The 25,720-nt window shown below is 46.9% G+C and overlaps 1 protein-coding gene across 2 annotated transcripts in view; it reads left to right on the plus strand.

The window, feature by feature from the left end:
* BBS9 (Bardet-Biedl syndrome 9) overlaps positions 1 to 25,720 on the plus strand; it is a 340,104-nt gene that overhangs the window by 47,231 nt on the left and 267,153 nt on the right. For both annotated transcript variants that reach the window (XM_056804267.1, XM_056804266.1), the window contains exon 6: positions 9,468 to 9,642. In XM_056804267.1, the coding sequence (XP_056660245.1) occupies positions 9,468 to 9,642 (175 nt within the window). The remainder of the gene's footprint in view (positions 1 to 9,467; positions 9,643 to 25,720) is intronic.

Here is a 25,720-nt window from a genome sequence, read left to right on the forward strand (position 1 = left end):
CCTGTTTTTAGACCTGGTTCTTCGTGCACTAAGCCACCTAGAGCGCCCCCTCCCCTCCTTCAGTGCCTTGCTTTGGTTCTTCAACAGCCTCATCTAACCAGACGGCTTCTCTGTCCCTGTCTGGTGGGCAGATATGTCTTTATTAAACAACGAGCCATTGGCTTCTCCGGTCTCATAGCTGAAAGCCCTTGTGGTTGATCATCCCTTCTGACTTCCTCTTTTCTCTCTTTGATGTCTGAGAAACTATTCCTCATTTTCTGTAGCCACCGCTTTTGTTGGCCTCCTCTAGAGGCTCTTCGTCCTTTTCTGGACTCTGATGGGGTTCCTCCTCCTATGGGCCATTCCTTCAATCAAAAAATTATGTTTACTTTATTCTAGTAACAAATCCACACACACGAGTTTTCCAAGGTCACGTTATTCACGGCGGCCATCCTGCCCTCTTTTGTCCTCAGTTTTGGAGCTGACGAGCCATTCCGCTGGGTTATCCCTAACTGTGTTGTCACTCAAAGCCCGTTTCCGTCTCACTCATTTTTGTAATAGAGCCGTGTTATAAAGCCTAAAGCCCACGTCCTTTACCCAACCACCAAACGAGAAATCACGTTTTCATCTTCTCCCCAGTCCCTCCCATTCGGCCAGGATGTCGCGTTGTTGTCGGCACAATCTCCGCGTTCTGGTTCTGCTTGTGGCACTCTGCGCCGGCCCAGAGAGGTCTTCCTGCCCTTCCTGACACCATCCTGGTCATCATTCCCTTAAGCCCAATGTCATGCCATCGCCAGCATGTACCACAACTGGTCAGCCGTTCCCCAGTGGAAGGGCACCCCTCAGTGTCCAGTTCTTTGCCTCCACAGCAAGAGCGGCTGTAAATATTCTTGTACAAACAGGTCCTTTCCCATTTTTTACATCTCTTTAGGAGATAGACCTAGTAGTGGTGTTGTTCGGTCAAAAGACACGCAGTCTTTTATAGCCCTTCGGTCTTACTTCCAACTTGCCCTCTAGAATGGCTGGTTCAATTCACAACTCCACCAACAATGCATTAGTGCTCTAGTTCTGCCACATCCCTCCAACATGTATCACTTCCCTTTGCTGTCATATTGGCCGGTCGGCTCGTTGTAAGGTGGTACCTCGGAGTTGTTTTGATCCGCATTTCTCTAATCGAGGGATTGAGAGCATTTAAAGATATGATTATGGATAGGTTTGATTTTTTCATCTGAAAACTGCCTGTCATTCACTTTTTATTTTTTTATTTATTTTTATTTTTTTTAAACCCTCACCTTCCGTCTTGGAGTCAATAGGGCGAGGCCATGGGGGTCAAGTGACTTGCCCAGGGTCACGCAGCTGGGAAGTGTCTGAGGCCAGATTGGAACCCAGGACCCCCTTCTCTAGGCCTGGCTCTCCATCCACGGAGCCCCCCAGCTGCCCCCCTATCATTAACTCGTCACCATTTATCAGTTTGGGAATGGCTTGGTGGCTCTCAGATTTAACTTAGTTCTTTATATCGTTGAGAAAGAAGACCTTTTATCAGAGAAATTTGTCATGAACCCCCAGCCCCGGTTTGTGGCTTTCCTGGTTGCACTGGCTCTGCGGGTTCAAAACCTTTTACGCCGACTCCAGTAGAAAGGATTCATTTTTGCTCGGGTCCCTCGGCTCTCGGGTGCTCCCCCAACTTACACGTCGCTCCTGGGAAACGCTTTAGGCCTCGGCCTGCCCTGCGCGCTCCCGACTCCCGGCAGCTTTTGCCCGACGCGCTTCTCATCCCCCCGCCGAGCTCTCTTGGAGCGCCGGCGAGCCGCTCGCGCAGACAAGATCCCTTCGTGCCCCCCGAGGCCTGTCGGGGCTCCTGTCCAGCCCGCTCCAGGGCTCCCCCTCGGGTTGGATTGCGCGACGAGCGCTTGGCCGGGGGGCTCGGGCTGGGTGTCCCCAACGCCTGCCGCTCATGTCCTGGGGACGTGGCCGGCTTGTGTACCTGGGAAGGAAAGGCAGAGCCGGCACTCGCACTCGGGTCTTCAGACTCCAGGGACGCCGGCGGAGCGGCCAGGCTGAAGCCTTCAATGATCGGGCGGGGTCCGAGCCTCCCCCGCCGGGTGGCCGAAACTTTGGTGAGATTCCGAGTCGTGCGGCGGGCCTGGTGCGCCGGGACAGTCCGGGAGGGCCTGGCAAGGGGAGATCCGGGAGGCTTCCTGGAGAAGGAAACATCCGAGCAGGTTTCTAAAGGAGAGCCGAGGCGGGGGCGCCGCTGCAGCCCCGGACAGAGTCTGCGTTCAGCCCCTTCGGGCAGAGATCCCGGAGAGCTTCGCCGCTTCCTTCTCCAGCGGATCAGGCAGCAGAGCTCAAGGGACTTGTGCAGGGTCACACGGCTAGTGGCTCTGGGGCTGGATTTGAACTCGGGACTTCTTGACTCCGGGCCGACCGTCATTCTGGATGGGGGGGATGGTGCCGGCCATGGCGCGCTTGGAAGGCCGGGCCAGTGCATCGCCCTGGATGAAGCAGACGGGAGGCTCGGCCAAGACAGGCGCTGCTGCCCCTCCGGGCTGCGGGCCAGAGACCGAAGTGGCTTTTCTCCTCCTCCTCCTCCTCCTCCTCCTCCGCTTGGGCTGGCTGCCCACCAGCTTGAACTCAGATCCTGTCGGAAGGTTGGGCTTGCTGTGCTGCTGTTCAGTTTGAAGGTCTAAAAGTACCACCACCACACACACACACACACTCACACACACACACTCACTCACACACTCACACTCACACTCACATTCACACAAACTCACACACACACACTCACTCACACACTCACACTCACATTCACTCACACTCACACACACACACACACTCACACACTCACACACACACACACTCACACACACACTCACTCACACACTCACACTCACATTCACTCACACACTCACACACACTCACACACACACACACACACACGCGTGCGCACGCACGATGCTGGCTGTGGGGTGTGTCAGGAAGGGTTTCCTGGCAGGGGGGCTGCTGTGGGGCTCTGAAGGGCATCCTGGAGACATCTCGGCGGGGGATGGGCCTGAATGAGCCGGGAATGTCCCGGAGGCGTCCCGTGGGGTCAGGTTCTGCCTGGCAGTGGCCTGCTCAGGCCTTTTCCCCGCAGCACTGTGGCCTCTTGCAGAGCGCCACCTTGGCCAGCAGAGGGCGCCCTCGCCCCACTTTCCCTCCCATCGCGGCTGCTTTGGATGGTTCCTGCCTTTAGAGCTCCACAGGCATGGAGAATGCCTTTGGGCGGGCCCAGGCCTCCTCGCTCTAGGCGATGGTCACTGACCAGGGTTCGAGTGAGTCCTAGACAGTCCTGCCACTCGGATGGGAGCTGGTAAAGGAGCCTGCGAGGTGCTGCCTCTGTGTGTGTGTTTTAAGCTCTTCTCTTCCCTCTTGTAATCACTCCGTGTCTCAGTTCCCAGGTAGGAGGAGGTGAGTGACTTGCCCAGGGTCACCTGGCGAGGGAGGGTCTGAGGTCAGACTGGAACCTCCCATCTCCGGCTTGGCTCTCTCTCCACTGGGCCACTGCGCGGCCCCCTTCCATCGCCTTTTTGGCAGTCCGCCGCGGAGGGTCCTCTTCTCTGTGCCTCTGGTGAGCGGTGACCGCGTCCAGATGCTCCCCCTGCAGCCCCCTCATCCCCAGTGGCCTTTGTTCGCTCGCAGGGGCCTCCCGCAGAATGGGCGTAGCAGGGAGGCCGCCATGGGTTTATGCCGCGTTTCCCCCCAGAACGGGCCCTCGTAGGCCTGCCCCTCGGGCCCCCCGCAGCCCAGATCGCCTCTCACCCATGCCATCCAGTCTGGCCGCTTTTCCCATCTTTGTCCTTTTTGTGGAGAGAAGAAGGAGGTTTTGCGTGTTTCCCATTTTTATTTTCAGCCGTTGGCCGCACCTCCACCAATGCCGGCCCGGGCCGTGGGGGGTGTGTGTGTGTGGGGGGGGGCGAGGGGGGGCCGCGGGGGAGGGGCGGAGAGCGCTGCTTCCCCAGCTCGGTTGTTCTTGCCGTGTCGCCGCGTTTCCTCCTTTGTAAAGGCCATTGGAGAGGCCGTCCCAGGGTTCCTTTTGGCTCCGAATGTCATCTGGGCTGCCCGCCGCCGCCCCTGGACGTCCTCTAACTCGAGGGGGCCAAAGCACCCCCCAAACGGAACGCCGTTGGATTTACAGCCAGGCAGGGACGACTCATTTCTTCAGTGGGCAAAGGGCGGAGGCTGCGGAGAGATCACGTGATGCGTGTCCGCGTGTCGGTCAGGTGTTCGTGACTCCGTGTCGCTGCCCCAAAGGAGCGCCGTGAATCCGGGAGGACGTCGGAGCATCCGTTTGCTTTATTCCGTTTCAGCCATTCTTTTGCCCAAAGGCCCTTAGTGGGGAAGGCTGGACGTCGGAGCTCTGGCCGGCCCTCGACGGGGACCCTGGCGACGCCTCCACCCAGCCCCTTCCTCGACGCTTGGTGGCTTCCCGAGGGGAGCCGGGTCTTCTCCTGCGGCTCGTCCTCGGTGAGGCCAGGGATGCCCCTCCAGGATGCTCCGCGCCCCGGGACGCCCCATTCCGTCCCAGCTGGGCCGCTGGGCCCTTGGAGAGCCTCCACGGCTTCCCGGAGTCGTGCACCCCGAGGGCCTTCATGAAGCCGTGCAGGCTCGCAGTCGGAGACACGGAAGCGCCCTGCGAGGCCACCGGGCAGAGGAGCCTCCGGCCACGGCCCCGGCCGTCTACATGGCCAGGAAGTTTACCGGGACCTGACGCCGAGCTGCGGCCTGTGCCCTCCGGGGTGGAAAGAGCGCGCCGAGCCTCCTTCCCGGGGCAGCCTTGCACGTCCCTGAGGGCCTTCTTGGCCCACCGTCTCTTCCTCTGGAGCCGAACGCGTCCTCCTCACGCCGGCTCCAGGGTCTCAGCCTCTGTGAGACTCCGGGGCAGGTTTTCCCGGAGAGGCCCAGGAACAATACACCTTTGTTTTAGGCTTTAGACACCTGAAAGCTGTGCTGCGGCGCCGTTTCCTTTGAGGGAATCCAGGAGGCCCAGCAAACTGGAAGCTTATTCGTCCGCGTGAGCTCTTCTTTTAGAAGCCCTGCGGCTTTGGGTGGAGGACCCTGTCCGTCTGTCCGTCTGTCCGTCTGCCCCCCAATTCTTGGCCCGAGTTAGTTTTGGCACAGCCGGAATTTTGTGCGAATGTCTTTGGTTGCCCCAAGATCCCGCTTCTCGCCGTCTATCTCCACAGACTGGATTTCGGGTCTTTAGGAGGTTGGCAGCGAGCGAGATGAAGAGGGATTTCTTGTAGCGCAGGCGTCCGTGCTGCCTCCGTCTGGGTGCAGATGTCCCATGGGTGCCCCCGGAGGAGGCGCCCGGCCCTGCCTGCCCTGCAGCATCCCGCCGAGGGCGTTCTTTAGACTTCTGGGCCTTCTGCCCTCTCGGGCTCCCTTAGAGTAGGGGACGGAGAGGTTCTAGGCGGGCCTGCAGGCAGCCCCCTCCTTCCTACGAAGGCCTCGTGGCTCATCCCCTTGGGAGGGAGGCGGCAGCTCGGCCTGGCGTCAGGAAGACTCACCAGACGCCGACAAGCTGCGTGACTCGGGCCGAGCCGCTTCACCCCGTTGGCTCCGTTTCCTCCTGGCCGATGAGCGGGAGAAGGGGGTGGCCGGCCCGTCCGATCTGCCCAGATGAAGAACACAGCCGGGAGCGGCACGCCGGACGTGGCCTTGAAGAGAATCCATCTTCCGAGCCCCCCTCGCTTCCCCGTGGGCGCGTCGACTGGGGGGCACGAGGACCCCCAGAGCCCGCCCCCTAAGGGAGAGAGGCCAGCCGGGCCCCAGACCATCCAAGACGTGCCGGACGCTCGTAAGTCCCCTGCGAGTGTGGGCTTGTGGGTGAAACATGCCTTTGAACCGAATACCTCCATGTATAAATAAGGGGACGTCGGTAAATACCGCATTAGACAAAATGGTTGGAAAGTGTGGAACATTGTGAGGAGTCTCGAAGCAAGTGCCGGGGAGTGGGTTCCAGTCCTGCCCCCTTCTGAGCCCGTTCCTTTGAGAGGCCCCGGCGTTGCGGAGAGGAGCCCCTCCCAGCCCGAGGGAGAAGGGGCACGTGGGGCCCCGGCACTGAGGGTGGGTGATTTTTCAGACCCACCTTCCCTGCTCTTGGGCCGGGTCTGGGGCACCTGCTGCCCACATGCTCTTCCCAGGGGCCTGCCGTGCCCTCCTGCCTCCTCTGTCGGGACCTCCCCAGTCCCTCTCAAACATGGTATGATCTCCTGGTCTCAGCCTCGGGGACTCCACGGTCTGCTCTCCGCCTCCCTTTCCAGGCTCGCCACATACCTCCCCACTTCCTGTTCCCTGTTCCCATCCTGCCCTTTGCACTTCCTTTTGCCCATCTGCCTTACCTGGAAGGGGCTCCGTCCATTTTGAATCTATTGAACTTTTTCCTTTCATTCCAGGCCTGATTCAGATGCCGCCTCCCCCATGAAGCCTTCTCTGCCTTTGCCTTTTTCTTCCCTCTTGTCCTCCTAGACAGCCTCCAGCTGTTGCTTGTGTGTTTTTCCAAACTTGGACAAGGACCAAGTTTGCCATTTGACAATTGTAGGCCGAGCTGTGATGAATAACATTTGAAATTTTTCATTTGTAATTTTTACTAAATGTGTAACAGACGTTCCAGCCCCTCCCCCTCCCCCCAACCCCCCAGTAACCCCCTGCAGCATCGCCAAGCCAAGATAGGAACAAAAATTGATCGGGGAAACCTGCTCATACAACATCATTAGAAGATTTGTTTCTCTGAAGTATACACGTTATGCTCAGGTTTTCTCTGAGGTCAGACAGTGCCAGGAAATGGGCCTTACCTGTTTATTTTCCCTTCTGGGACTATTGCCAGTTCATCCAGCCTCTACCTTATCTGTTATCTCCCCACTGGGGTGTAAGTTACTTGGGGGGTTGGAGGCTGTGATTTTTGCCTTTCTTTAAAGTTTCTCCAGCTCTTAGCACAGTGTGCTAGGTCTGGCACATAGTAGGTGCTTAATGAATGCTATTTTATCGAGCAGATTTGTCTGAATGTTTCTGCCTTTTAGACGTTTTCCTTTGCTTTTCAGAATGAAAGACAGTGACCCCCAATTTCATGATCTCAGAGGAATGGTCAAGGCTAGGCAATAGGGTAAAGTGACTTGCCCAGAGTCACCTAGCTAGGAAGTGTCTGAGGCCAGATTTGAACTCAGGACTTCCCGACTCCAGGGCTCTATCCACCGTGCTACCTAGCAGCCCCACATTTGTCTTATAGCCCAACATATTCCATTGCGTTCACCCACCAAAGTTTGTTTAGCCATTCCCAGATCAATGGGCATTCCGGGTCCTTGTTACCAGCTTTCATTCATCTGACTGTTCGGTGGGAAGGGCAGCTTCCTTTTGGATGGGGAGCTCCCAAATGGTCTCATTTTCCCTTGTTCTCTTTCCTGGTCATCCCGGAGGGAGCTTAAAGCAGGGGTCTCCGACCAGCGCCTTGTAGGGAGACTGTCCTCGCTGAGCCTCGGGAGGACCAGGGGATCAGTTGTCTTTTTCTTCTCTGATTTAGGAAGGGCTTTGAAGACCTTCCGGCTTTTCACTTTCCGAGGCAGAACTATCCCCAAAGCCTTCCAGGGCAGATTGTCCTGTTGGCTGAGAGGGCATTTTCTGTTTCTTCTTCTTTGAATCCCCAAAGGGCACGCGACAGATGAAGCGAGAGGAGACGTTAGCAGCATGCTGTGAATTTGGGGAAAAGTCCCATTTGTGAATCTGAATGAGTCTGAGAACAGTCCCTACAGCCACCCTGTCCTGCTTTTGCTTCTTTCTGAGAAGTCTGGGAGGGGCAGTGGGCAGATTTTTGGGCATGGTGTTAGGAAGGCCTGGTTTAAAATTCTGCCTCTGCCCCTCCCTGGCTGGGCCACCTCTCTGGGGTTCAGGCAAGCTTATCTTGGAGATCCTTGAGTGCAGGCTGGGTTTTACTTTTGTCCTTCTGCCCCCAGGGCCCAGCACAGTGTCCAATCCCTCCTAGTTGGTTAATAAATGCTTGTTGGTTATTGGATTGCATCCCTTGAGAGGGGAGTTCCCTGCGCTGTCACAATCTCTGATCATCTGCATCTGGGAATTAACAGTAGTGTAGACTGGAAATGAGGCCACATCTGTTTGATTTTCCTTGGCCTCAGTTTCTCTGGATAGGGACGCATGCTCCTGTTTGTTTCTTAGTGTCAGTGAATATGCCCAGAGTCCTGGCTGTCCCAGACCTCCCTGCCTGCCCTGCAGACACCTTTGGCCTTATTCCTGCCATTGTCAGGGAGGATTACTCTTTGCAGGGGTCACAAAGCTCAGTGCCTCACGTAGTAGGTGCTCAACACTGTTCATTGATTTTTATTTGGTCTGTTTCAAGTAATAACTAAGCTGTTTCAGTTACCAGATGGAAACCCTACGAGTATGGGGAGAAGTTCTTTGACAGACTTGAGAGAATTTGCCTTGTTTTATGGAGTTAAGAGGAAAAAGGTATCATATATGAAGAGTTTCTCTTTGACTGACTGTAAGAGAGGCCTTTAACAGGGATTTTGGCTAAGACTAAAATACAATAAATGTCACTTTTTATAGATACAAACACCCTCCTCTGACTGTTATAAAAGTTGAAAAATATCTTTGTTCTTTGAGCATTTTGATTACCTTGTAAATGCATGATCCCCAGAACTTAAACTTGTTAAGTTTTTCTTCTGCCCTTGAAAGGTAAAAATTCTCTTATGAATTGGCACCTTTATTTCCTCGGTTGCCCAAATATGAATATCTTCAGCCCCCTTGCCTCTTTCCTCTCCCTCATTCCTGTTATCAAATTATTTGCCAATTCCTGTCCATTCTCCCCTTTTTCTCTCTAATCCTGTAGTTACTGCCCTGAGAGAAGGGCTCATCACTTCTTGTCTGGACTAGCACCCATGTCTTATAACCGAGATTCCCATTTCCAAGTATTCCTCTGACCCCCATCTTCTGCACAGCTGTCAAGATAAGGCTTGGATCCCACCTTTAGCTATACCTGCTCAGAAACTTATCATGGCTCCATATACTCCCTAGGTGGGCACTGAAGGCCCTCCACAGCCTCGTTCCAATTTGCCTCTGTACCATTATTTCCCATTTCTCCCTTCATACATTCTGTCCTAACCAAACTGGACTTCACGCTCCTCTACAGGTGACATGCCGTCTGCTGCCTCTGTGTATTTGTGTATTCCTCTCCCGCCTGGAATAAATACACTCTCTCAATTGCTGTAGCTCTGAGTTCTCCCATAAGGCATCTGGGCAGACCTGCTCCATTCCCCCAGTGGATCCTATCACTTTCCTGTTTCCTGTTAGACTGACCACATCCCCCCCGGCCTCTGTCATTCTTACCTTTGTTTCCTCACTCCTAGCACTGGGCACATAGCAGGTGCTTAAGAAATGTATGGCATTGGATGACTTAACAATTACTTTGTTTTGTTTCTTTCCTGTTCCTTCAGGTCGAGACTTGATTTGTATCCAGTCCATGGATGGGATGCTTATGTTATTTGAGCAGGAAAGTTATGCTTTTGGGCGCTTTCTCCCTGGCTTCCTTCTGCCTGGCCCTCTTACTTACAGCTCCCGGACAGATTCCTTCATCACTGTTTCATCCTGCCGCCATGTTGAGAGCTACAAGTAAGTGTCCTTCTGAAGTCTCTGGAAGCATTTTCAGGTCTGTGCACTGAAGGGTTAATTAGGAGCTCAAATGGAGGGTTGTGATACATGCCACGTTATTTTGGGGTCTCGGAGCACTGCCTGCTTTTATATGAAGGGAAGCAAGAATTGGAGGAGTTGGCTCTGCTGTCGACGCTGCCATGGGGGTGGACTTCATGTTGCCGGGGCTCCACGGGGGCAGGCTTCTTTATCCTAAAGACATTTCTCATTACTTAGTGAATTTTGTTTTTTCTAGCTAGAACCACTCTAGGCTTCAGCAAATAAGAGTCAATAGTTCTCAGTGAGGAAAAAAAAAGGAAGGAAAGACAGAAAAATTCATGGGAGGCAAATAGCCATGTCGTCGTTACTGTGCAAATTACTGAAAGTTTGAGATCATTTAGGGGCAAAAAGTGGTGTGGAAATCTCTTTCCTCTCCAGGTCACTGTCTAAACCCTCTGACCTTGGGGCGGTTCCTGGATGACAATGATGCCTTGCCTGGTAATCAGTACAAAGATATTCACTTTGAAAGCTCAATGGAAATAACTGGCCACCTGGCCTGTGCCTGCTGGAGAGCTGAGCATGGTCGGCCAGCCCTGCTTTCCCCCTCTCACACAGTGCTGGAATTTCTCTGTGCCAAGTGACTGTCTTGGCAGGGCAGCCCCCCCTCCCCCGTCCCCCCCGGAACAATAGAAAGGCCTGAAGACTCCATTACTTCTGCTTTGAAATATGTGTTTTGGAATTAATTGGTCGTAATTCCAGAAGTGATTGTATCAAGGAATAATGTGTTAGTTTCCTTAACGTGTGGGTTTAATCTCGCGAAGCCCCCACTCTTCTCGGGGCCTCGCCTCGCCAGCATTCCATTCCACTCAATTCATCTCCTCCTAGGATGAAAAAAGGCACATTTTCTCCATTGGGTGGACTTGGTAAGAATGCATGGGAGATGGATTATTAGGAAATGATAAAAAACCTGAGGGCTTCAGGACGGGATCCAGCTTAATTTCATGTGTTTTTGTGTGCGGCCCTTAATGTTTAAAACATTAAGCTCACTTCGTGATAACCATTGACGCAGTTTCTTAGTGAGGGAAAAAGCAAGGAAAATGCATTGTTTGTTCCTCCAGGCTCCCTCTGGTTTGCTGTTTACTTAGAGCACAGGGCAGGCCAGTTTATCAGAATAAAAAAAATCCTCGTCGTCTCTCTTAGACTCAATACTAACTACAGATTCTAAGGCAGAACAGTGGCAAGGGTCAGGCAATGGGAGTTCAAGGAGCTGCACTATTGAAGGATGATGGAATGTGGGAGACAAAGGGGGGCCATGATGAACTCGGGGAGGGGTCCGGGAGGAGGTGGGCTGGGCCCTGTGGGAAGGGGAGGGATAGGAAATCGGGCTAGTGAGGCAGGTGGGAACCTCCTGATGGACCGGGGCAGGGGGTGACAGAAAGGCCAAGACTTCTAGAAGCCCTGGAGAGTCCCTGAAGACTTTGGAGCCGAGGAAAGCCAGCTGGGTAGCTTGGAGAGTAGAGGCTGGATTTAGGGAGGGCACTTAGGAGACCTGGTGAGAAGTGCCCCCGCCTGAATGAGGCCAATAGCCTTGGGAGTGGAGGTGGAGGGACGGAATCACCAGAAGGAGGGAGAGGGCAGGCTGGAGGGGAGGCGGTGAGCTGGGTTTTTACAATGCTGTTTGGGCTGCTCTTGGGCATTTGTGGGGAGAGGTCCAGCGAGGCAGCTGGTGGCACGGGCCTGGCGTTCAAAACTGAGATTAGGAAGGGGGGTATGTGTGTAGGTCTCGGGAGGCCCATCTCTAGCTACATCAACATATGCGCGTGTACATCTCTATCTATATGGCTACTGTCTGTCCACCCGTCCGTCCATCCATCCGTCTCTGCTCAGAGATGGTCATTTAATCCTTGGGAACGCGTGATGTCACCAAGAGAGTGAGTGTAAGTTTGTAGAGAGGAGGGCCCAGGACAGAGCTTGGGGGGACACCCAGGCTTAGTGGGCAGCAAACGGGCGATGGAGATGAAGGAGAGGACGATCCGAGAGAGGACAGCGTCCCAGATGCCCAGTGTCGAGAGGGCAGAAGTCGGGGCCGGCCGACTGGTCCAAGAGGCCTAGGAAAAGGCTCTTATTGTGAACAGGGAAGGCGTCACTGGTAACTTGGGCGCTTCCGTCGAGTGGACGGCTTGGCTGGCGACTGCAAGGGCCTGAGAAGGAAGACGGAGGCGGCGAGCACAGATGACTTTTTTATCAGCGTTTGCTATCTTGAGGGAGAGGCCAGGCCAAGGGCTGGGCTGGGAAGGGCATGTTGGTGGGCAGCTGGGAAGAAGCAGAGCGGAAGATGGCAGGAGGCCGGCGTGACCGTGGCCAGGCGCTCTAGCTAAAGGATGCTGGCGGGGAAGCTGAGCCCTTCTTGGAGTAGAGCGGAGGAGGAGAGAATGATGTGGAGGGCCAGAGGACGGCCTCTGTTTTCCCAGGATCGCAGCAGGTGGGATTCCCTGAGGAAGCTGAGGAAGAGGTGCTCTGGGAACTCGAGGAGAGAGGACAGCGTTAGAACTCCCAGTGGAACATCCGGGAAGTGCCCCAGGATTGCCTTGGAATGGCGACGGCACCTCACTGTCTAGGAAAGCAAGCCCAGCCTCCAGTGCGGCGGCCTCCTGCCGTGGCAGGAGAGCTGGGGAGGGTTGGGGTGTGCGTGGCAATAAACCAATGACCACGAATAGCCGCCTCTATTTCTGACTTCCTTCATCCAATCCCATGAGCGAATGTCTTAGTTGTGCCTTTTTTGCCTATTCTGGTCTTGCCCATCCTTCAGTCTCCAGCTCTCCCCATGTCCTTCCTGGCCTTTCATGACTACTCCATCCAAAATTTCCTTTTTTCCTGAACTTCTGCTACTGTTCGCGTAACCTTCACTTCTGAACTCCAGGGGGCTTTGCTTGAGGGGCCCGTGACCCGCCTTACCGAGGGGACTTTACTCCCTGTGGGCAGGGACCATCTTCTAAACTTCTCCTGTACCTTTTCCTGCATCTAACAGCACTGAGAACATAAGGAGTCCTCTAGTGGGTATTTGCTACGTTGGATTGCTAAACCTATTTATTAATTTAGTTTTATCTTTATTTTTAATAGCAAATTTCCACACATGTTTCCCAAGTTTATATGATTCATGTCGTCTCCCTCCCTTCTTCCCTCCCTGCTCCTGAAGTTGACAGGCAAAATGTATTTCCATAGCATTCATTTTTGTAAGTGAATAATCTTATAAAGCTCCAAATAACCAAGTGATAAATCATGTTTTCATCTGCATTTCTACCCACAGTTCTTTGTCTAGATGGGAATAACCTTCTTTTCCCCCAAGTCCCTTAGAATTGTCCGGGATCATTGCATTGCTGCTAGTAGCAACATCTATCACATTTGATCATCCCACAGTGTTTCAGTTACTGTGTACCGTGTTCTGGTTCTGCTCCTTTCACTCTGCATCGGCTCATGAAGGTCTTTCTGGCTCTTTCTGACGTCATCCTGTTCACATTCCTTTAGCGCACAATAGTGTTTCATCAGCATCATAGACCACAGTCTGTCTGGCCCTTCATCAACGAGGGACGTCCCTTTAGTTTCCAATTCTTTGCCACCACAACAAGCAATCGCTAAACCTATTTAACAAGATAATGCGATTGTTGTTCAAAGTCAGCTCTGGTCTCGACTTAATGTAAGTAGGATGTCTGTCCCTCTGCAGGGAGCACCCATGTGGAAGAGGGCACAGATCCATCGAAGTCATAGGATCCGAGGTTCAGGGCAGGGAGGGAGCTCTGAGGTCCCGTCCTAGTTAAGCCCTCTCATTTTCAAAGTCACAAAGCTAAGACCCAGAGAGCTTCACTGAGTAAGGAGCAAAGCTGGGCTTTGAACCAAGGCCCCCTGACTCTAAATGAGGACACTTTATTGCTCCACATTTGCTCCCCTACTGAAGTAATGCCGCCTGAATGTAGTGGAGAAATCATGCCCATTGGAAATTGAGGCTAGGTGAGTGGAAGCCTCCATCTTTGTAGTCAGCAATGGGCATGTGAACCAAAAAGAAATTTTTTTGTTACTGGAATCTCAGTGAAAGACTTACTTTTTATTAAGTCTTTCACCTAAGAATAATAATAATTAAAAAAATCTTTTAAAAAGTTTTATTTTATTGATTTATTAAGAATTCCATTGTTACATGATTCATATTCTCCCCCTCCCCTCCTCCCACAGCCAATGCACAGTTCCACTGTCATTTCATTGATCAAGACTTATTTCCATATTATTGATATTTGCATTAGGGTGATCATTTAGAGTCGACATCCCCAATCATATCCCTCTCGACCCATGTGATCCAGCAGTTGTTTTTCTTCTGTATTTCTGCTCCCACAGTTCTTTCTCTGAACATGGATAGCTTGTTTCTCATAAGTCCCTCAGAATTGTCCTGGATCATTGCACTGCTGCTAGTAGAGAAGTCAGTTACATTTGATTGTGCCACAGTGTATACGTCTCTGTGTACAATGTTCTCCTGGTTCTGCACCTTTTACTCTGCATCAGTTCCTGGAGGTCGTTCCAGTTCACATGGAACCCTTCCAGTTCAAATAATTTTTTGTTGAACTGACAATGCTAATACCCTGCAGACAGATTACCTGTTTATCTCATGACCTTTTTAGTTTTTGGAATTGAGAACCAAAGTCATTTCTGTGTCTATGTATATTGGAGTGACAAGCAACATTCATGGGAGAAGAAATGATTTGGGCTTTCTTTACTTCTAAATTCTATAGTACCTCAATCCTGACAGTGGGGAGCTCTACTTGATAGGGTAGCTGTTGACATTTGTGGCTGAGTTGTCAGAAAGGAAAGTGCTGCCATTCATCCTTGCCCTGACTGCATTTGTAGTTGATGGGACTCTTCCACTCAAACCATATGCAGAACTTTTTCATAGATGATCCTGCACTGGGCCTCATTCTTCTTTCAGGCTTTCCATAAAGAACTTAGAATCTTCAGCTCTTATCCTTGAAGACTTTTGAGTATTAAGGATGGGTGGGTAGGTGGGGAGATTGAGTTATTTTCCTTATATCAGAATTCCCAAGCTCTCTTGGAGGAATTGTTTTTAAATACAAAATTAGAAATAGATTTTTATATGTGTTATTAGTCACAGTCAGAAAGAGGTCAGACAGCAAGGATTGCAAAAGAGATGCTATTGTCAATTTGTCATCATCTAAATTTACTGTTTGTTATAGTTAAGCTATAAAATCCTGTTCTGATTTATCTTCCAGGAAGAGAAATTGATCTGGGGTTGGAAAGCAGGACTGTATTTTGGCGATGGCTCCAACTAGAGTTTGGATTTTGATGAGGCCACTTCAGGGGCTTAACTCAATTGAAATAGTAATAACTCTTTATATAGAGTATTTACATAGAGAGTTTCTAAAAGCCCAAGGAATTTTTAATTAAAAAAAATCTCATTAGTCCTAGCATCACACTATGATAACTTTAGAGTTAAATTTAGAGAATTTCTGATTTGGAAGGGACCTCAGAGGCCGTTTGGTCTGATGTGTTGCTCTTCCCTTTATAATATGCCCATTGTTCCTCAAGTGGTCATCTAAGTTTTGTCTGATGACCTCCCCAACTCTTGAGGACCCACTGCTCAAGTGGTCATCCCCTCTGGAGGCAACCCAAAGTTTTAGAGAAGCTTGCCATACATGAAGCCTAGATCTGCCTCTTTTCATTTCCTGCTTCTTATTCCTAGTTGTGCCCTCTGGGGCTGGGTGGAACAAGTATGATCTCTAAGACATGGAAGCCCCTCAGATATTTGAAGGCAGCTCTCAGGGCCCTGCTGAGTCTTCCCTTCAGGGCAAATATCCAGTTTCTTCAATTCACTCACCCATGGCATGGGATCAAGGACCTTCTCTGTGGTCCCTGCCCTCTTCCATGTGCTCTTCAGCTTGTCTAAAGTATTTCCTAAAGGTGATTCCCAGAACTGGTCATATTTGAGGTAACAGCTGGGCCAGAGGCCACCCCAGATGATCTCTAGTGTTTTGGGCTGCCATAGAATACCATTAAAAAAGTGCCTTCATTTTAGGGCTGGTGGAAATGAACCACTGATAGAACTGTGTGAGGCCAGAGGAGCTAGTAGGGTTCAGATCTGTGTTCCAGTTCTGCACCTCATACCATTTCTCTTAAGAGAGATGAAGAAAGAGTTTACTAAATGCTTCTGCCCCTGCCAGGGCTGTTGTTGCCAAGTGCTGGGTGTACAAAGGCACTCAAGCGGGCTGGAGTCTGTCCTTAGGGAGTTTACATTTGCATGGGAGAAGATGTCCTAAAAGGGAGAACTGGAGGTGAGAGGAGCTAAGGGTGACGCGGAGACAGCGTGAGGCAGAAGCTCACCCCAGGGGATCCGGAGACCCCGAGCCAGGGAAGGCGAGGATGATGGCAAGAGTGGGTGCGGCCGTGGGATGGAGCAGATAGTGGCTGGGAAGCATTGGGGGAGACCTGGGCAGATTTTTGGTCCATGTGAGATCCTGGCGAGAGAGGGAGTGCTTTCAAGTGAGAGCCGATTTTCATCAGGTGCTTGTGGACTCTGGATCATCTCCTCTGCCTGAAATTGGGGCTTTCCTGGGAGATGCCTGGCGTGTTGGGAAGAAGGATGATGGAGTGACGGTCCTTCCAGGCACACTGTGGAACGTTTCCCTGCTGGGCTTTCTGAGATGCCTCTGAGCCTTCCAGGCCGAATGGCTGCAGCTATGTGAGGCCGGCTTCTGATTTTGACCCAGGGCTGCAGGCCTACCTACGCTCTCGCCCTATACGCCTCACAATCTGACGTGGCCTTGGACAAAAGTGCCCACCATTTCCTGGAATATAAAGAAGCCGGTGTTTGGTGTGGGCCTGCTGCAAGTTGAGCAGCAAAAGTGGGAATCTGAGGGTGGCTGCAATCAGGTCTGACTTGATTTTTCTCTTGGGCTAATGTTTTGGCAAAGTATTTTTTAAATTAAATTAATTTATTTAGTCAATTAAGAACATTATTCCTTGATTACAATAATCACATTATTTCCCTCCCTCCCCTCAACCCACCCTTCCCACAGCCAACACGCAATTTCATTGGGTATTACATGTGTCCTTGATCAGAACCTATTTCCATGTTGTTGGTGTTTGCATTAGGATGTTCATTTAGAGTCTACATCCCCAACCATATCCCCTCGATCCATGTGTTCAAGCAGTTGTTTTTCTTCTGTGTTTATGCTCCCATAGTTCTTCTGAATGTAAATCCCTCCAAGTTGTTCTGGGTCATTGCTTTATTGCTAGTAGCAGTCAGTTACATTGATCCTGCTACAATATATCAGTCTCTGTGTACAGTGTTCTCCTGGTTCTGCTCATTTCACTCTGCATCAATTCCTAGAGGTTGTTCCAGTTCACATGGAATCCCTCCAGTTTATTATTCCTTTGAGCACAATAGTATTCCATGTGTTTTAGTGAAATATTAAGAGAGAAATGTAAACCTCAAATTTCCTTAGACTTATAATTGTTGAAAATTTCACCATTGGGATATTTCATACTTGGAAAATTTCTTACTGATAGTCTATTGGAATGGGAACTCCATTGGCATGGGAGGTTCTTTCTCTTCCCTTCTTAAGATTACTTTAGGACAGAAACCCTTTGCTGAACAATGGAAAGGACTTTGACCTATGCTTGAGCATAGAACAGGAATTTCTTTGAGTCTTGATTGATTTTAGAATTGATACAATGGAGATACTCCACCCTATTCAGTCCTAATAGGATTGAGTAAGGACTGCAGCCTAGATCAAAATTTAATTATTCCAATCTCTACCATACTCAAGTTAACAGGATTTAGAAAGGGCTGTAGCAAAGGAGTATAGATTTAATCATTGGAAAATATGACCTTCAACAGACATGTGCAAAAAGCCAGAAACCTCTGGGCGGTCCTGGGTTAAGCGAGAGCCTCCATTGACAGGGAAATTGATGAAGAGTGATTGGTAGATGTGAGGACTGAGGGGAGGCAACTTGGATGGTGTCCTTAAAGATAGGAGGGTCTGGAGACAGAAGGTGGTGGTTGAGTTTTTGGTCGGTGGTTCCTGGGCTCTGAGAAAGCTTGCTCTGAGGAAGCTGAAGGTGGGGGCCTCTGAGACTTTTCTCCATTTTGGACACGTGAGTAATAGGGACTGATCTCCTTTCTTTGCCCCAGCTATCTAAGGGCTTGGGCCTTTTGGCCCAGCCTAAACAGAAGGGGTATTTAAGCCCTATTCCCTTCTCTCCCCTTTCTCTCTCTCTATATATCTCTAATTCCTTTCTTGCTCCTATTGTAATTAAACTCCAAAAAAGGCTGACGGCTGACTTGAGTTTTTCATTTAGGAATTACATAGCTGATTCCTTGGCGACCTTAAATTAATATATATCAGTCTTTTAAAGTGATTCCCTTGTAACATTGTGGCTGACCACACGGGAGTCTAAAGAATCCTCTCAATAAAACTTTTTCCTTGCCTTTTTACTATACTGTTTCACCACTTAGTCCTTTTTAAAAAAAAAAAAAAAAAACTTGGCTTAAAGACACAGCTGCTAGAACACGTGAGTATAAAAAAACTTTTTCTCTTTTCTCCTTAAGTTAAATTGGAATCAGCAGTTTTTTCTTTTTCTTCCCTTTAATCTTAAGGGACAGCTGGGTAGCTCAGCGGATTGAGAGCCAGCCCTAGAGGCAGAAGGTCCTGGGTTCAAATCGGACCTCAGATACTTCCCAGCTGTGTGACTCTGATAGACAGAAAACAGCTGTTTTTAAATCTCAGCAACAGGACTCTAAAGTCCTGGCTGGAAGAACTGTTTCTAAATATCCTTTCCCTTAAGGAACAACCTCCTGGATTAAAAAAAAAAAAAAAACCTGTGGAAAGTTTGTTGCTTTGCCCTGCTCCCCACGTGTTTTGTGAAATTACAAAATATACATATAAAAATGAGTACTACATTCTTTGACAATTATATGGCAGCTGAAGAAGTAGGGGCATTGAGGAATGAAGGATACCTCCAAATTTTTATATTAATAGGTACTGTTATTTTTGTACTCCTCAATACTATATTTAGAGATGAAAAAATAAAAAATATTGAGGATAAAATAAAACAAAATGAGGATAAAATAAAACAAAATAAGGATAAAATAAAACAAAATGAGGATAAAATAAAACAAAATGAGGATAAAATAGAAAATATTGAGGATAAAATAGAAAATGTTGAGGATAAAATAGAAAAAAATGAGGATAAAATAGAAAAAATTGAGGATACAATAGAAAAAATTGAGGATAAAATAGGAAATATTGAGAATAAAATAGAAAAACTTGAGGATAAAATAGGAAATATTGAGAATAAAATAGGAAATATTGAGGATAAAATGGGAGATATGGAAGATAAAATAGGAAAAATTGAGAAAAAAATGCAAGCCCAATTAGAAGATCTAAAATGTTTCTTACAGGATCAATGGGCAAACACCCACTCTACCAGAAACAGACCTGTTTCTGAACCTTTGAATGAGGAAATTTCCTTCCCTGAAATAGAGATGGACAACACCTTCCCTATAGCCCAGTTAACAGATTGCTTCTCTCGTGCAGTGCAAATCTTGTCTGAATTTAATCCCCAAAACCCTTCCCCTGCAATCCCAGCTTCTCATGTTCCTTCTCCTACAGAAAACCAAATTCCAATGCAAGGGAGATCTTGTCCTCCTAGAGAAACCTGTCCTTGTCAAACTGACCCACAGGTGCAAAATTCAACTAGAGGCCTGTTTCCTCTAAGAGAAGTACCTGAAATAGGACGAAATGGGGATGTGGTGACTTTAAGACATAGGATACCGTTTACTCCCCAAGAAATAAATGAATTTACACGAAATATCCCCACATATGAACAAGATCCTTTTCTAGTAACAAAAAAGATGGGAGACATATTTTTTCAATATAATCCGTCTTACAAGGACGTTGAGAGCTTACTACAGGCTTTTTTAAGTGAACGTGAAAAAAATAAAATAATTGCTCATGTCAACAAAACCCGGGGGCGTAATGCAGCACATTGGCCATCTCAGGATCCCGAATGGGACTATAATAATCCTGAGGACTATCTACAACTATACCGTTGTAGAGAGGCCATCCTCACAGCCATGAAGGAATGTGCGGACAGTACAGATAAGTGGATGGAACTGGAAAAAATTAAGCAAAAGGAAAACGAAACACCCTCCAGATTTATGGACAGAATTATCGAGTTTGGGGACAGATACTTAGATTGGGACTTAAATAAAGAGAATAGTTTAAGACAAGTTAGAAGAATCTTTGTAAATAATTCATGCAAAGTAATTAAAAATTATTTTAAAACACAATGCCCAAGATGGTCAGATATGGACCTTGAAGAATTGCGAAAAACAGCTATATATGTTTTTAAGGGAAACGAAGAAAAGGAGAAAGAGAATAATGATGACATGGAGGAAATGAAGAAAAAAATGAGATGTGTAATAGATAGGATAACTAAATTAGAAAGTGGGCATGATAATGAACCAACGACAATTGCCCCTCTCCAGAAATCCAATTATCAATCCATTACTTGCCACTTCTGTGAGAAGAAGGGCCACAAAATGATGGAATGTAGAACCTTTCTTAAGATGTTTGGAAGGAATACACAGTTTAATAATGGTTTTAGAAATAATAACTATAGAAATTATGATAATGGTTATAGAAACCAGAATTCTAGAAATTATAATAATGACTATGGAAATAACTGTAATGAATATAGAAATAAGAACTTTAGAAACCAGAATTATAGAAATAGGAATTGGGAAATTAATGACAATGCTCAAATTGAAGAAAATTTTAATGATTATACTCAACAATATATGAGAAATGGCGCTCGTCCAAAAATTACTCGAGGTACTAATGACCCTCAGAGAGGTGCCCTTCAGGGGGGTGCCCAAGGAATATCCCAAACACAATGATGGTGCCCGGGGGGGGCTGGGGCACAGGAATCAGAGGATACAACCTTTGATTTCCCAGACCCTGATGTCCTACTACCCGTTGTCCCTATCCACTGCCCTCCCCATACTAATGAACCCCATGTTACCTTAAAAGTGGGTAACACCTATTATGATTGTCTATTAGACACCGGAGCTTCCTGGTCTGTATTAAAGAGAACACCTGATTTACAATGTTATTCTATTGGCTCAGAGAATGTAATGGGAGTATCAGGAATAACCCAAAGAGTTAAAAGACTTCCTCCTAGAATGGTGTCTGTAGGACCCCTGGAGGTACAACACTCCTTCCTTTTGATGCCTGACTCCCCTTTAAATTTGCTGGGGAGGGACCTTCTATGCAAACTCAGAGCCACAATAACCTGCTCCCCAGATGGCTCATTATCATTAGAAGTACCAGAGGAATCTTTAAATTTACTCCCTGTACTTCTCTCGGAAAACCAGGAGGCAAAAGAACCTTCCATTTTTGAAATACCTAAAGATATACCGGAGTCTCTTTGGGCCACATCTTCTTCTGATGTAGGCTTACTTAAATCTGCTGTTCCTGTGCAGATAAAAACTAAATCTAGCCCACCTCCTTCTATCCCTCAGTATCCCCTCTCAAAGGAGGCAATTGAGGGTATTACACCAGTTATTAACTCATTAATAGAACAGGGAATAATAATCCCTTGCAAATCTGAATACAACACGCCCATCCTGCCAATTAAAAAACCAAAAAAAGGACCCGATGGCAAGCACATCTATAGATTCGTACAGGATCTAAGGGCAGTGAATAATCATGTTATAAAGAGACACTCCGTAGTTTCTAACATACATACTATTATTTCATCTATTCCTAGCACAGCTACATACTTTACAGTAGTAGACTTGTGTTCAGCTTTCTTTTCCATACCAATACATGAAAACTCCAGGCATATTTTTGCTTTCACCTGGAAGGGCTCACAATATACCTGGTGTCGGCTGCCACAGGGTTATGTCGAAAGTCCGAGCTTATTTGAGCAAATTTTGAGCCAAGACACAGACAATATAACATTTAAAAATAGCAAATTAATCAAATATGTAGATGATCTACTCTTGGCTTCAATAGATGCAGAAACATGTCAAGAAGATAGCAAACACCTTCTTTTGGAATTGCACAAAAGAGGACATAAAATCTCTAAGGATAAAGTTCAATGGTGTCTCCAAAAAGTAGAATATTTGGGATTCATCTTGACTGCGGGTGCTCGTTATATTTCTCCAAAACGAATTGAGAACATTCAAAAATTGAGTGCTCCTACCACTAAGAAACAGCTGAGAGCAATTTTAGGAGCAACAGGGTTTTGTAGACAATGGATTCCTTGCTATGGGGAAATCACTAAACCCCTTATAGCATTAACAAAGGATTCGGTTCCTGAACCCCTCAAATTAGAGCCTGAACACTTGTCAGCTCTAACAGATCTGAAAAAGGCTATCATGTCTGCCCCTGCTCTAGGTATCCCAGATTACAACAAGCCATTTACTTTATATGTGCATGAGCGAAGAGGAGTAGCCTCTGGTGTGTTAACTCAGACTTTGGGACCTTCTCAGCGCCCAATTGCTTATTATTCTGCCCAACTAGACCCAGTAGCAGCAGGAGCACCACCATGCCTTAGAGGAGTAGCTGCTACAGCCTTACTAGTAACAAAAACCGTTGATTTAGTATTGGGATGTCCATTAACAATAATGTGCCCACATGAGATTGAAGCATTATTGGTAAAACATAGAACACAGGCATTCTCGGATCAGAGAATTACAAGGTATGAAATAACCTTATTAAATAGTGAAAATATTACCTTGAAACGCTGTTCAACTCTTAACCCTGCCACCTTGCTTCCAGATTTACCCACTTCAGGAGAACCACTACATAACTGTGAAACATTAGTGTCCATGGCAGAAAAGCCTCGAGATAATCTCTTGGACACTCCCTTAGACAATGCAGATCTGATTTTATTTACCGATGGTTCCTCTTTTATGAGGGATGGCATACGTTACACTGGAGCTGCCGTAGTCTCAGAATCTGCCACTGAATGGTCAGCTTCACTACCTTCTAACATTAGCGCTCAAGGAGCAGAACTCATAGCTCTAAAACAAGCTTGTATAATTGCCAAGGATAAAAAGGCAACTATTTATACAGATTCTAGATATGCTTTCGGCATTTGTCACTCAGTCGGGATGCTATGGCTCCAAAGAGGATTTTTAACCTCAGCTGGAAAATCCATAGCTAATGCAGAAATTATTAATGAAGTTCTTTCTGCTCTCAAACTGCCTAAAGCCCTAGCTGTAGTTCATTGCTCTGCCCATACAGGTGGCTCTGACCCTGTCTCTAGAGGAAATGACCGAGCAGATGCCGCTGCAAAACTAGCAGCCATAGAAGGACCTGGATTAATTTTAACATTAACAACCACTGATAATTTAAATTTATCACTCTCCTATAATGAAAAGGAAGTGGAAAAATGGAAACAAAAATTTAAAGCAAAACAAATTAATGGAGTATGGGTGTCACCTGAAGGAAAACCCCTGCTCCCTAGAAGTTTCTATAACCAAATTTGCCAATCTATTCATAAAAATGGTCATTTTGGCACCCAGGGCATCGTGGACTCTGTCAAGAGAGTATGGATAGCCCCTGGTATAACTACTGTAGCCTCTAAAGTATGTTCAGCCTGCCCTATTTGCCAGGCATATAACCAACATGCATATCGTGGAAAAGCCTTTGGGGGACGTCCTCTGGCTTACACACCTTTTGAACACCTACAGATAGATTTCATAACAATGCCAAAGGCTGGACGTTATAAATTTTGTCTAGTAATTGTAGATCAACTAACCAGATGGCCGGAAGCATTTCCTACGACCCGAGCCACAGCAGATTTTGTTGCAAAGATACTTTTAAAAGAAATTATTCCTCGTTTTGGCCTACCAGCACGTATTGACTCCGATAGAGGGAGTCATTTTACCGATTCTGTCTTAAATCAAATATATTCTTGCTTGGGGATAACTCCAAAATTCCATGTTCCATATCACCCCCAGAGCTCAGGCCAAGTGGAGAGGATGAATAAAGAACTTAAGACTATGATTGGCAAATTATGCACTGAGACCCATTTAAAATGGCCTGAAATTCTCCCTCTGGCCCTATTTTATCTTAGAAGCAGGCCTAGAGGAGACTTACATATTTCACCATTTGAGATGCTTTTTGGACATCCGCCTATACAGGCTAAGCCTTTCTCCCCGGCTTATACATCGCTATTAGGGGGAGATATTACTATTGCTTCCTATATACAGGAGTTACAGCACAAACTACGTGAACTTCATGAATCCGGAGCTGCAGTACAAGCTGGACCATTAGACTTTTCTCTGCATGACCTGAACCCAGGAGATAAAGTTTATATCAAGAATTTCAAGCGAACTGGAGCAACTGAACCTTCATGGGAAGGACCATTCCAAATATTATTAACTACTCCAACATCTATAAAGATTGGAGAAAGAGACTCTTGGATTCACTGCTCACATGTGAAGAAAGCATCTTCTGCTGAGACTGATTAACTCTATCTTATCATATGAATTGTGACTCTATCTTATCATAAGAATTGGAGATAATAATCCATAGACAAATGGATGCTGGTTTTTTTTCTTTCAAGAATATATTGAATTACTGATTTTTTTTTCTTATTTTTTCTTATTTCTTTTCTTTTATTTTTTATCAGAATATTTGATTTTTTTCTCATTTTTTGTACTGAAGGTACACATAATTAATATTAATATTTTTTCCCTGCAGTAATACAAGTTAATATATATACTCTTGCTATAATATCAATATATGCCTAAAAGCTTTAAACTATCGGAACCTGCCATTTATTGATAAAATATTATAGGACTGTGATTAATGTTTGTGTCTGATTCCAGGAAAAGGGATAAAAACAAGGAGCACAGACTAAACCTGAATAGTGCCAATAGAGCACACATGAAATATTAAAGTGAGACTCAAGGTTGCGACGCTTAACTTATGTTTAAGTCGTAGGACTTCCTTGTATCTACACTCCTTTCGAAGTACTCAAACAAGTACAAAGCTTGACTATCATGCTGGCTCCCTATATCTCTGAAGGAAAAAAAAATCAGACAAGGGAATGACATTTCCCCATCAAAATAGAATTCTAATTCTTTTCTTCTTATATTATGGCAACTTCCTGTAGTCTTGGCTACAAATGGCTAAGTGAAATATTACTGCATTCTGTCCTACATACTTGTGGGATAGAAATTACTTTAAACTGGACCTATACAAGGTCTATTTTGAATTTTTCTTATGTTTTTGATTATTTTTCTATTTTTTTGATAATTGACACATACAACCCCATACCTGAACATTGCATTCTGAGCTTAACTTGATATTTTTTTTTTAATACTTACTTCAGGGGGGATTGTATTTTAATTTAAAATCTAAGAATTTTTGAATTTTTTTTTGTTTGAGATTTTATTTTTATAAAAATCCAAGACTTTTGTTTAAGATTTTACTTTTATAAAAAATTCAAAGATTTTGATTTTGTTCAAGAAAAGATCTTCAAGAAAGAAGCTTGAAACTTTTATATCCAGAGAATGAACTGTTGCAGAAAGATGCCAAAAACCTACACTTCATCAAGAAGATCAAGAATGAACTTTGGATGTGATTGATTGGACTGAACTTTTGATTGAACATTTATTGTAACATTTATGCCAAAAGGGACTGCCCCTAATTTGGCTTTCTGTCAATGCGCCTAGCAAACATTGGTTTTGCTTTCTTTTCTTTTCTATTTCCTCTCTCACTATTCTAATTTCTCTTAGAAAATTGAATATTGTGTATATCTTTAGTTAGAAGTGAATTTAGAACTACAAAATGATTATGTTAAATGATCAATGGGGAGACTAGTCTCCCAATGATCATCAGGGGGGATTGTAAACCTCAAATTTCCTTAGACTTATAATTGTTGAAAATTTCACCATTGGGATATTTCATACTTGGAAAATTTCTTACTGATAGTCTATTGGAATGGGAACTCCATTGGCATGGGAGGTTCTTTCTCT

The sequence above is a fragment of the Monodelphis domestica genome, chromosome 7 (genome assembly GCF_027887165.1).
Source record: "Monodelphis domestica isolate mMonDom1 chromosome 7, mMonDom1.pri, whole genome shotgun sequence".
NCBI classification, from domain to species: Eukaryota; Metazoa; Chordata; class Mammalia; order Didelphimorphia; family Didelphidae; genus Monodelphis; species Monodelphis domestica.